We start from the raw sequence: 13,094 nt of genomic DNA on the forward strand, positions 1-13,094 counted from the left end.
AGAAAAAAAACATAATTGTAATAGGAGTATTACGTTTCACCTGAGTAGACATTCTGACTAATGACACATTCTGAATAAAGTTAAATCATACCTGACTGACCTCACAGATTGAAAAGCTAACCGTACTGGCTGTAAGTGACACCACAGGCCTCTTGTTTCACTGGGATATCCTTTACAGGCTCCTCAGTAGCTCCGCTATCCAACTCCCCTGTAATGCCACACTGTATTCCTCAGGAAACTGAAGAACTCTTGGTTCTGCAGATGACAGTGAACTGTCTTTTGTGCTTAGATCGGGCCAGCTGGTAGAGGTCACACAGAGGTCAAGGTCATTTAGAACGAAAGTCACCAGCATAGTGTGACACAACTCTAAATCACTTGACCCTAAGAATGAAGATAGCGAGGTGAGTTTGGGTTTATACAGCAAGAAAGTTAAAACATAGCTCTTGCTGATATACATGGCTCCGTTGACATGCTTCATGTTATACTGATTGGAATCCAGTGGTGCAAAGTAACTATTTACATTAGTTCTGAGTACATGCTTAAGTGCAATTCTGACGCACTTTTATTGGAGTAAAGCTACTTCATACTTCTATTTGTGTTTTAGAGGGAAATATTGTACTTTTAACTTCACTACCTTTATCTGACAAATACGCTACTGATTGCAATTAAGATTTTAAAAACCCATAATGAGTATATAGACTATGATGCATCAATAAATTATACAATATATTATAAAACACAGTCAACATTTGTGCTGCTCACATGCTGATGTATCGGTTCTAATAATCCAATAACAGATAATTATTAATTATATAATACTGACAGGGTCCGATCTGTCTGCATAACACATTTTTTTTCTTAAACTTGTGATAGTTTTATGTACATTTTACTGTAACACTACTGGTTTTTACTTGTAATTGAGTTATTTTACACTTTATTATTGGTACCTTTACTTAATACTTCTTCCACCACTGTTGGACTCAAATTTAGAATTGATTTGATTCATGATATTGATCTGTTGATCTGTGTCTGAAATTATGTTTTTTCCTCACCTGCCACTGTGGCAGGAACATTTCTACTGGCCACTCAGTTTTTTCTTCTGAAATCTATGTAGATGCTTTAGAATTGTAAACACTGAGACAGTGGTACCAGACAGTAGAAATATGATATATAGCCTTAATCTCTGACTATTTTTAATTTAGGAATTACTCTTTAAAAATAATATTTTTTTGCCATGGTGGCAGGTGACCTGAGATTTTGACCTGTATTTGGCAGGTGCTAATTTCATTCCCTGCTTTTACATTATTATACCATCATGTAGCAATGAGAGCAAAATGTCAATGGGCAGTTCATAATTCATAATCTGGCAACATAATCCGTTATTCTGTGAATTGTACAGGCTTTTTAGAGGTTTTGGTTTTATTCTTAAGTTTTAAGATTGCAAATGTTTAGACATGATATAATGAAGTACATTTTGTGCCTCTGGGCCCCAGGCTATAAATATACCCTTTATGTGATGCAATCCTGCAGTCGATATTTTATTCTAGATGCTCAATTAATTCACAATCTCTGGTTTTCTCTTTCAACATGCTGCTCGGCTTTGTTTGTGATGATGTCGTTGATATTTTGCACCATAAATCCTCAGAGCTTTGATGCAGTAAATAGAGACATGAATCTGCTTTGCTCATATAGAAACTACAGAAAAGATGCCCTCTGGTTTATGACAGAGGATTTAAAGCAGTGGTCTGAATAAATGTTAGTAAATCCAACACTTTCTCGTTTGATTAATGGGTTCTTCTTGTTGATGTTATGCTTAACTAGTAGACAGTTCATGCTGTGTTTGTTTAGCTGAGATAAATCCTGCATATTTGTGTCTCTTCAGACATCACAAGCTGAAAACATCATCGGTTAAGGGATGCTTTCATAACTATTTTTAAATATTTTGTGAAGTTTATGTATTTCAAATGCATCAGATTTGATTAAGTAAATCTAACTAAAGTCTTAGTGGGATACTCCAGTGATTCCATAAGATTTGCTGGACTTATGGAAGATATTTTCTTTTTTTAAATAGGTCAGAATTGAAGCAACAGAGGCCGAGCTACGCTGACTATCAAGCTCCTAAAACATGGATCCTATACTTCTCATAACACATGACAATCATGTTGTTTGTTTTATGTTGGAAAGCTCTTTCCATTGCCACAGAAGAAATCAAGCTACTGTTTTCGCATGCTGAGTATTTCTCTGAATTTTATGTGTGGCATGCCCCTTTTTAATATTTTATTAAATCTTGTTAAATCAATTCGTGAATAATATATGCTTCTAATAGAGGTACAATAAATGAATTACTTGAGATGTATTTGCGCTCATATTTATAATGCATTTTAATGTGTTGGTTTTATGATGGTGAACAGGAGGAGGAGTACAGGAGCCTGGTGGGGGACTTCGTCGCCTGGTGTCACTCCAACCACCTGCAGCTCAACACCACAAAAACCAAAGAGATGGTCATAGACTTCAGGAAGTCTAGACCACCCCCACGACCAGTCCAGATCGACAGGAACGAGGTGGAGGTCAAAGGACAAAGGAGGATGGTCTGCAGGACAGATAATAATGCACACTTCATAGACCAAGCTACTGGAGTTACCCTGCACTATACTCATTTTTAACAGTCTCTTCTGCACTATATTCACTTTTTTAATAGTCCTGTATCACAGCTGTTACCCTGCACTATATTCAGTTTTAACAGTTTTCTTCATCTCCTTGTATTTTTATATCTGGTATATTTTTTTGTACTTAGTACTTTGCACTACTAACTTTTTTTACTACCTTTTTAATAACATGTTTTGCACTATGGAACTGTGATGCTGGAAACTTGAATTTCCCTCGGGATCAATAAAGTTACTATCTATCTATCCATCTATCCATCTATCTATCTATCTGTCTATCTATCTATCTATCTATCTATCTATCTATCTAATTTGTTGGTTTTATGGACACCCACTTCAGTGTCAGATTTCCATTTAACTGAAACACAGAAACTAATATTATATATGAATATAAATACATTATTTTTTTTCTAATTGATCATGAACTATTATGATGGAGCAGATTTTGCATTTATGTAATTATTGAATTAATTAATTAATTGACTTATTATTATTGAGCAGTTATTTCCGGAACAGCCACGCGGTGGTAGCAAAGACGCAGACGTCATGACGCACAGCAGCGTCGCGTGTGTATGTGTGCGTGCGTGCGCAGGTGCTAGTGTGTGGTGGAATGATGGGTAGATGTTAGTGCTCTCTGTTCCTGTCAACTTTTTAAAAGTTTCACCGGGGGAGAAAAAAGTGAGTGAGTGGGAGTGGGAGGGTCTGCGTCGTTGTGCTGCACCACTTCACTCCCTGAAGTTGTAGCAGTGAAGGAGGAGGTAGTAATCAGTACTAGTGTGGATTATACTGTCAGCAGCACCCAGGTGGACTTCACTGAGATGATACTAAAACAGCACAGGAGTCCTCTTCTGCTCGCCGTCTCCTGCATGTACTTCTCCGGAGGTTTGCTGTGGTCCTACCAAGAAGAGGATGCAACGGACGGGTAAATTAGAGGAGGACATGTAACTAAAACCAAAAATAACACCAAAAGGACTCCTTGTGTGCAGAAAATGCTAAACTTTTTTCTTTTCGCAGTGAAGAGTGCTCTGAGAATAACATCTCTACAACAACATACCCCTGTGTGAAGTCCACTGGAGAAGTTACAACGTGTTACAGGTACACTTATTACTCATGCAGGATGAATGGATGATGTTAAAATTGGAGTTTTTTGTCCTTCTGACAAGGATTACATTAATAGAATACCAGCAGATTCATGGATAATGAAAATAATCAGTAGTTGCAGCTAAATAAAACAGTAACAATAAAATGTGCTGTATTTATTTCAGCACTTTTAAAACTAGTCAACACACAAAAAAATGATCAATTAAAGAATTTTTATTTTTATTAACAGAGCAACTATGGTATTTTCTGTTCATGTTAAGACCAGGTTTGTAAAATATATATTGTATAAATAACAAAAAACAAAACAAATACTCAACAAGACTAAACAAGACAGATACAACATATAACAGGTAAAACACACACACAGTTATAATAAGACAAATAAAAACAGGTAAAGTAGATGTAATAAATAAATATAAACAGAACTGTTACACTAGAAGTATAAAATATAAAAATAGATGTAATGTAAACAGAGGTAATTGCAACTTGTAAAATAGGTAGGGTATAGATGTAATAAATAAAATGTAAACAAAGGTAGTTGCACTTGAGGTGTATATTGCATCAAGGATATATTGCACAATATATTGTATAATAGTGTGAAATGATCAAGCTGCAGTCCAGTGTGTTTTGTGTACCCATGTAAAGTGATGTAAAATTAGACTTGTCATTTATTATTCAGAGCAATAAGGTTGTTTAAATATGGTTGAAATGGAAACTCATTTGTAGGCTACTTTGTGCAACACTTGGTACAGTTTTGCCTCATGGAGCATGGAAAGATAAGTGAAAATCACAAAATCTTGTCACTTGAGCTTTAAAACAAAAATGAATAGGCTCTAAAAAGTGTTCTTTTTTACCATGCATGTGATTTAGTTATTATTTTCAATGAATCTACTCTCTTATATGAGTTCTGCTTCCCTAAAAAGGCTGCAGTTGTGATCATTACAGATATTGCAAAACTCCATGACTCTTTTTTAAAGTTGTTATATAATAATGTATCTAATGGAATGAAGGGATTTCTGGGGAGCCATGGGTGGATTTGCCTCTTCATCATTCTTTGTGAACTTAAGGGATCATTGCAATCTAAATATCAGCAAGCCTCCAGACTGGTCTATTATGCTCTGACACTGGCTTTAATTATGACGGTTCACAGACACCGAGGACACAGCGTCTCCTCGCAGCAAAACTCCTGTCAGAGGCTGCGGATTAAGTTGTTAGAACCTAATCTGTCTTCATTTCAAGGGGCCATCTCACAGGCATAATGAAAAAACTTGTAACTACTGACTTTAGAGAGGTAGTTCAGTCAAAATACAATTAAAACATCCACTGTGTTTCTCCCTTGAGGCCAATTCATTCATTTTGGTATAGAATAGACAGCAACAAAGTTTGACAAACGTCTGTTGTCTTTGTGATGGATACAAGCTGAAAGTTGAATAATTTTATTAAAGAAATGACACTAGACATCCTCACACTTCTTACCGTGCTCCTTTAAGATATATTTATTATATAATGCACAGATGATAAATGGTCAAACACCACTTTGCGGGAATGTAATGCTCTTTATTGTGATTCAGGCTGATGAGATGGGTGTACTGTTTCTTTGGAAACAAAATCATGCGACTTATTTAGGGAACTAATTTCAAACATTTTGTCAATCATCTTGATTCACAGCAAATCTATTTCTGTATGTCCTTTTCTGGGAAAGTGTATCGAGGAACTTAAGAAATGCCAGATTGTTGAATATCTCCTCTGAGAAGTCTCTCCAAATGTAGACTTTGTGAGGTTTCATCTCTGCATCACTTGACAAACTGCTGGCCGTGGTTCAAGCGCACAGTGACATCCTGTTTGATCTTCAAATCTCAAACACATTCTTAACATAATTATGTTGGTTTATGGTTATTGGCTGCGGCCACAGTTGTTTCCCACAATGTTTATTTAAAGAAGAAAAAGTGTTTCAGCTAAGAGCCCAGATAACGTGTCCTGGATGCATTTCAGTTCGCCTGCACGGTGTGAGCTGATGACTGACCATCAGCCCTGTTATGGTTAGTGGACAAGTTTAATTGTTGTGCCAAAGATTCAGATTAATGACCTGAACTTGATAAGACGAATGTTGACTTTGTGTACTGCATTTTTTTCAAAATACAGTCATATACCAGCGCAATTGCGCCTTGGCATGACTGAGATGTAGTTCAAAGGGAACCAAGCATGATTAAGTTGGCAAGACTCCGTTGCCAAAGGAAAATATAGACTTATGGCATTTATTAGGCGCTCTGTAGAGTATCAATGGATCTGCACATCTCGGAACATTTAGTTACTGTTATAAATAGTTTCTTTTATGTAAAAGTTGTTGCTTGTACACACAGGTGTGCTATAGCAGTTTGATGGCCCCAATAGGCCGTGGGACACACATTTTACTTTTGTTTTTGGACAACATTTTGTAGAACTGCAGTCGTTAGATGGGCGTCAATTTGTGTACGACTAAAACTTAAAATGCACATGAGCAGTTACTTCATGGGGTGAATATAAGGGGTCGGGAGTTAGCTTTTAGTAATAGTTTAATTAATGCGATCATCACCCTGGATTTAGTTTTGGAACATTTTTTGTCTTATTTGGTAATTTTGCGCATTTGACAGTCCAGTTTTTACCAGTTTGCAAAAGCAAATTAAATACTGTACATGACTTAGGTTGGGTCCGAAATTCCATACTAACATGCTATTTAGTACGCTCAAACAGTATGTGAGATATTTTAATATGTCCAAAACCTCAGTATGAAACCAATAGTATACGAATTGAATACTATTTCAGGTGAAATATTACAGTATGCAACGCTGGACACTATGGCAGCATAATTATCCCACAATGCAATGCGGTAGTGACAACAGCAATTTTTCTACATTTTATGCAATTTGGAGGTTGGTTACCATGGCAACGGTTGAAGCTTCAAAGCATTCGGGTCAGCCCTACTTCTTGTATATATTACTTAAATGCAGCATGTCAATTAATGAGCTTTTGAGGTGAGTTTTGTGACTCTTGGACTGAGCCAGGCCAGCTGTTTCCAGTCTTTATGCTGAGCTAAGACAATCAGCTGCTGGCTTCATATTTAACAGACTAATGTGACTAACTCTCGGCAAGAAAGCAAATAAGAGTATTTCCCAAAAAATTTTAGAGGCATTGAAATTCAAGTCTTCTGGTCAAGTGGGAGAAGAGAGGAACGCATTAAGGAATTTTGAAACAGGCCCCCTTCGGCTATGGCATTCCACTGTGCACAGTTCAACACTCATCCGTGGGGCATTTATCATATTGTGAAACAGCATCAGTGGACCAGAGAGAGCATATGTCGCAGTACAAGAGAAGTACCAGGGCCTCAGCTGACTCGGACTGAATCTGTCTCACTGACAGTGCAGGCACATTCTTCTCTCACCGTCTTTCTGGCTTGTTTTATGTGGGTTCTGTCTAAGGATTCAGCATTTTTCAGGCTTCAAAATAGCAGTTTTACAGGCTGTGGGGCTAAATATGCTTGGCTCACAATAAGATGTGAGAGGGTTTTTGTTCCAGAAGTTGTATTTAAATCACGACTGCCTGTGATTGCGACATAACTGCTTTACTAACAGCCAAAGAAGGGTTTGATTGAAATGATAAGGTGTGTGCTGTTTGATCCAATTTGGCAACATCTTTAGTGTTAAGCGGCGGTCACTGCTGTTGCATTTTTCAGTGTAGCAACCTCCCATAGTATTGACCATAGCACGGCTTATCTTTGTTAGGTTTAATGTTTTTGTTGCTTTTCTTGTGTTGGTTTCGTCATCATCATTTTTCCAAACCACCGTTGTTGCCGCTGAAAACCTAAACCCATCTTCTGTGTCCAGATAATTTTGTGAGATTGTGTCACGCAAAGTACGATTACTGACTTAGCTGGACAAATGCGCCGAGTATAACCAAGAAGAGGTTTTTATTTGAGTCCATGTTGCAGATTTGAGAGGCTTCCAGGTGTTAGTCAGCAGTTATCCAGCTAACTTCATAATCCTGCTTTGTGAGACAGACCCCCTGGGGGAAAATATACCTGACAGCGGCTGTTAGGAATCATGAATTACTTTAAGCTGAATCACTTTATCTGGCAGTAGGGAGCGGCAGAACAGATATTTATTAGGGCTGTCAATCAATTATAATATTAAATCGCAATTCATCTCATGATGTTCCATAGTTAATCGCGATTAATCGCAAATTAATTTTTTTATCTGTTCAAAATGCACCTTAAAGGGAGATTTTTCAAGTATTTAATACTCTTATCAACATGGGTGTGGGAAAATATGCATGGCAAACTCAAGCCCTTCAGGCAACAACAGCTGTCAGTGTGTCAGTGTGTCAGTGTGCTGACTTGACTATGACTTGCCCCAAACTGCATGTGATTAAATTAAGTGGGCATGTCTGTAAAGGAGAGACTCGTAGGTACCCATAGAACCCATTTTCATTCACATATCTAGAGGTCAGAGGTCAAGGGCCCCCTTTGAAAATGGCCATGCCAGCTTTTCCTTGCCAAAATTTGGCGTAAATTTGTAGCGTTATTCAGCCTCCATCGCGACAAGCTAGTGTGATCCGTCTGGTACCAATGGATTCAATAGGTTTTTCTAGTTTCATATGATACCAGTATCGTCACTCTAGCTCTAAAACTGAGCCCGCTACAAGCTAAAAAGTTGTGTTAATGCGTTAAAGAAATTAGAGGCATTAAAACAAATTTGCGTTAGCGCTTTATTATCGCGTTAACTTTGACAGCCCTAATATTTATGAAAAGGTTATGTACTAAAGATTGATTGTTTTTATGCTGTTCAATCAAACAGTACATTTAGAGCAGTTTACTCAGACATGTTTTTCAGCTGCTGAGATTAAGTATCATATGACATCTATGAAAAAATCCAAGATGAGAGCCAGATCCAATGTGTTAACCATCATAGGATCGAGGCACATTAATAATCTTTGTTTATAACTTCTCTTAGGTGACAAGAGGGTACATGAAACAGTGATTACATTGGCTTGATTTATTGTGTATACGCTGTCGGCCTTACCTACCTTGTAAAGGAAATGCTTCTCTGGAAAAGAAGCAGAACACAGTGAGAGTGAGTCTTTCCACTCTACAGCTGCAACAGTTATACATAATTGATGTGGGGCATTTGTAATTGTTGCTTTGTTATTTTTCCAAATAATTCTGGTGGTACTAAGCATTTAGTTGTGTTCCCCCCCCTCCACGCTCCTCTGCTCCCGTCCTCCTCTGCTCAGGAATTCAGGGGAAACTCTGGTTTACGCAGTAAAGAAACATTTCTTCAGCCCCCCCATGAGACTTATAGTCATGATGCATCTCATCATGCACTTGGCAGCATTGTTTGTATTCCCCAAATGTCCTCATCAATTCATTCCAATGAATTGCATTGGAATTTGGTTTATTTATTTGTTGTGTTTTTCATTTTCTTGTTCCCCATTGTTGCCCCAAAGTGTGTAATAAGATTGATTTTCTTTGACTGGAAAACTGAGTAATTGATTTATATTATGATTTCCAGACAGTGATTCAAACTCATACTGCTCAGTTCCAGAGAAATGATCAAGTCGGTTGGATTATTCAACTTGGCTACAAAGCTTCAAGTCTCTCTTGTTTCCTTAGTTTTCAAATCTGGTTTCCACATCAAATTTAAATGTATTCTGCGCCTTGGAATAATCCTCTCAGCTGGACTTTTATTCCTTCTCCCAATTCAAATAGCTTTCAACAAGAGAAATACACTCGGGAGTTCACCGTTGCCATATTGTCATCCCTCCAGTGATTGTAGCTCCATGAAGGATAAAATTGTGGCACGGCTTAAGGAGTTCAGCAGGCCCCAGTTATTTATGTTTTGTCCTTTTGGTCTACTACATTTCTACTACAGCTATAAATGTTCTGCACTGAAAAGTACAATGAGTCTAGACTTACGGACAACATACGAGTAGCATCTTTCAGGAGAATTTCTTGGTGGAAAAACATGTAACTCAGGAAAACCCTCGTGTTATAATGTTACTAATTGAATGTCAACTGAGCCATTGGCACACATCCAATATTGTAACGTACTTATTTAATAGGTTGGAGTCCTTTTTAAATATATATATTTTCCATCATGTTTGAATATCTGCTACAGTATAATTAGTCATTAAGCACAGTGATTATTCCAGATTAAAGACTGAAAACCCTCCGCCGGAAAACTGATGATTGCACATGAGGGAGATGGAAAATATTAGGCAATTTTAAAATGACTACTCTCAGTCTCAGATATTCTCTATAGATGCCTGTTTTATTACTTACAAACCCAATTATCAACCACCTTGTGTGCTACTGGATATGCGTCAGAGAACCAGTTAGTAGACTTGATAAGTATGCTTGTCAAGTCTTGTCTTCTTGTTTGTACAGAGCAGTACAGTTCATGTCAAAAGATTTTGGAAGATAGCACTAAAGCAAAAAACAACAAAGCATTAACACACTTTTCCGTAGCTGTCGTTCTGTTGTTAACAAGGTTCTCATGGTTTCCACCAACACAGATGCTAAGTGACAAAGCAGGCATATTTGTGATTTATTAAAACCACATCTAGAATTACAAACTGATTTGGGTCAAACCGCAAATTTATTTTTCAGGAATGACAACATTATAAACTATTGCAGTTTTAGCATTTCAACAGACAAAAATGCAACATGGTAAAGTAAATAAGTTTTCTGAGTCAGGAGCATGGAATAAGTCCAAGCTGTTTCACAACAGCTCTTTGAGTTTACCGGAATGAACCGTCAGTAGATGCCGAATGAGATAACATCGCGGAAAATCATGCCAATCAAAAATGCCTGAATGATTTACAGTACCTGGCACTGTTCCACAGCATTTTGACACTCTATACCGACTAATAAGAGAAAAGTGAAGGGTGAAAGTTGCTAGTATAATCTACACCATTGCACAAGAAACTATTATTAAAAGGCAATAAACTCTTGCTTTTATAAACTGTCTGAATACATGCGCTAAAGTACAGAGACAACCATAAGACAGGCCTGATATATTCCATAATTCATCATAAACCGAATCCCTGAGTATGATACATAACGTCCTGTCAAAGAAAATACATCAACATCTGTTTTCTATCAATATTCAGAAAGAGGATATGTAGCCTGTTAACTGAAGTAGACTGCTGTATTACAGAGACTTTACTGGGGACTCAAGGAGTTGACACGAACATTTGGAGTTGCTCTTTAATGACAGCTCTGAACGTTAAAAGGGTTTAAAGGCACGGAGGAGGAGGTCAGCTGTTGGATTGAGCTAATGATCCTAATCTGTCTGATTTAAAATACTGTGAAAAATATAATGAAATACTATTCATAACTTCTTTTTCTTTGGTTGACTCATAGACAACTTTGCCTTTTGTGTCAATCACATGCAAAGTCTTCCTGCTCACAGTTCTTCAGTGGGGGTAAATGTTCACAATGTGCTTGTAATTGCACTCCGCTTGGTTAGAGTTTAGTTAGGTTTGGGCATGAACACAACTTGTTCAGTTATGGGCAGTGGTTCTCAACCTTTTTGAGTCACGACCCCCCAAGATTAATCAGGTTGTTGTTTGTGACACCCATTTTATTTTTAATATATTATTTAATTTTTTTCTCCACAACCATCTGGCGACCCCCGGAGATTATCTTGTGACCCCCTTGGATGTCCCGACCCCCAGGTTGAGAACCACTGAGATACTGTCGCATGTTTTGGGAGGACAGTGTCCTTTTTCCAGCATTTTATTTTATTTGTAGGTCAGACAACAGTATAAAAGAATGAATGGATCATCCCGTGGTCTTTGAATTAACCTCAGTGTATTTACAGGCTGTATGAAAGCCCTATAGTTGGAGCACATAAGGACCCAGTGTTAAGTGTTTGTGCTTATACAACATGTCTTCTTTAAAGCCAATAGTTTGGTTTTCAATGATTCAATACAGACAGGAAAGAACTTTATTGTGCTAGTTGTTGCCCACAGGGGGGATTGTAACAACAGGGTTATTATTGTGTATTACTTCATTGTTTTTTTTGTTTTTACTCACTTTTGATTAATTATGTGCCCGTGTGCTCATGTCCATGCCCCACTTTAGTAAATACCCCGCACAGGTGAGATTAGTTGCACCTGCATGTGCAGTTCTGGGCTTGTAAACCTCATTTGAAATACATCATTACTTAGGAAAGGCCTTGCCAATTATTTTTTTTGCTCCTCTGTCATACATCAAAAGAGAAAGAAATTAGCTTGAGGGCTTGGTGTAATTTATGTTCCTGTTGTAAAAGATGTTGTAAAGCAACCCCAAAGTGATTTTCAATGCAAAATAAGACTACTCAAGTCTTAAGAACATCACTCTTTTGACATGTATATGTTCCCGTCTTAATTAGGGATTCACCGATACCACTTTTTTTCAGACCGAGTAAAAGTACAGGTACTTACATTTGGGTACTCGCCGATACCGAGTACCGATACAAGTACTTCTCTGTGCCAAAAACGCTCGCCGGCTGAGGTGAGATCGCGGCCCAGCGGGGTCGGGCGCACCACTGGCCCGTCTCGGTGGAGCGTGAGGACCCGAAAGATGGTGACGAGAGGTTAACGTCGCGCTGCTGTAAAGTAGTATCGGTGCCGTTGTATCGAAGCCGTTTTGCGTGTACGACTACATGAGCACAGTATCGGACCCGATACCCGATACTGGTATCGGTATCGGTGCATCTCTAGTCTTAGTAGAAGAGGAGGGAAAGTATTGCTTTTGTACATCAACTTTATTTATGATTATCACTTGTGCTCAGACATCAATTATCTGTCACTTTAGTCTGTCTTCCCATCCCATAGAAATATTATTGATGTTACTAATTCATAGCACATACGCCTTAGAGCCAGCCATTATTGTGTGTCACTTTAATGGTGTCGCACTTTGCACCATATTATGAATAATATTGTTATAGAAGCCAATTGGTCGTGAGTAATTTCTGCAGGTCCTGTCATTAATAGATTAGTGTGCTGCTGCTGGAAGTTCTCACTGTTGGACTGTGTTGTGAGTGGGAGGTGGAGACAAGTCTGATTTACATTCGTCATTCATTTTTGCTCCCGTAGGGGGGGATATTTTACAAAACATTTTAATATCTTTATTATTTTATTTTAAATGAGATGTTAAAAGCTGTTTAAGTAGTGATATGCCCTATTAGGTAACGGATGAATCCCCATCCTGTTCCTTAAAAGCACTGAGGAAGATGCAGTGAAGTGCAAGTTATCACAGTGAGAGCAGGGGAGGACATGTTAGTGTTAAGGAGCATTCCTTAGTGACGGATG

General features: G+C 37.9%; 1 protein-coding gene across 2 annotated transcripts in view; it reads left to right on the plus strand.

The window, feature by feature from the left end:
• Positions 1-3,199: 3,199 nt before the first annotated feature.
• Positions 3,200-13,094, plus strand: part of ccbe1 (collagen and calcium binding EGF domains 1) — a 38,970-nt gene continuing 29,075 nt past the window's right edge. The window contains exons 1-2 of one of the 2 annotated variants that reach the window (XM_037753772.1): positions 3,200-3,585; positions 3,678-3,758. In XM_037753772.1, coding sequence (XP_037609700.1) covers positions 3,482-3,585; positions 3,678-3,758 — 185 coding nt within the window. In that variant the 5' untranslated portion in view covers positions 3,200-3,481. The remainder of the gene's footprint in view (positions 3,586-3,677; positions 3,759-13,094) is intronic. The other variant, XM_037753771.1, reaches the window with a different exon arrangement.

The sequence above is a fragment of the Sebastes umbrosus genome, chromosome 19 (genome assembly GCF_015220745.1).
Source record: "Sebastes umbrosus isolate fSebUmb1 chromosome 19, fSebUmb1.pri, whole genome shotgun sequence".
Lineage (NCBI taxonomy): Eukaryota > Metazoa > Chordata > Actinopteri > Perciformes > Sebastidae > Sebastes > Sebastes umbrosus.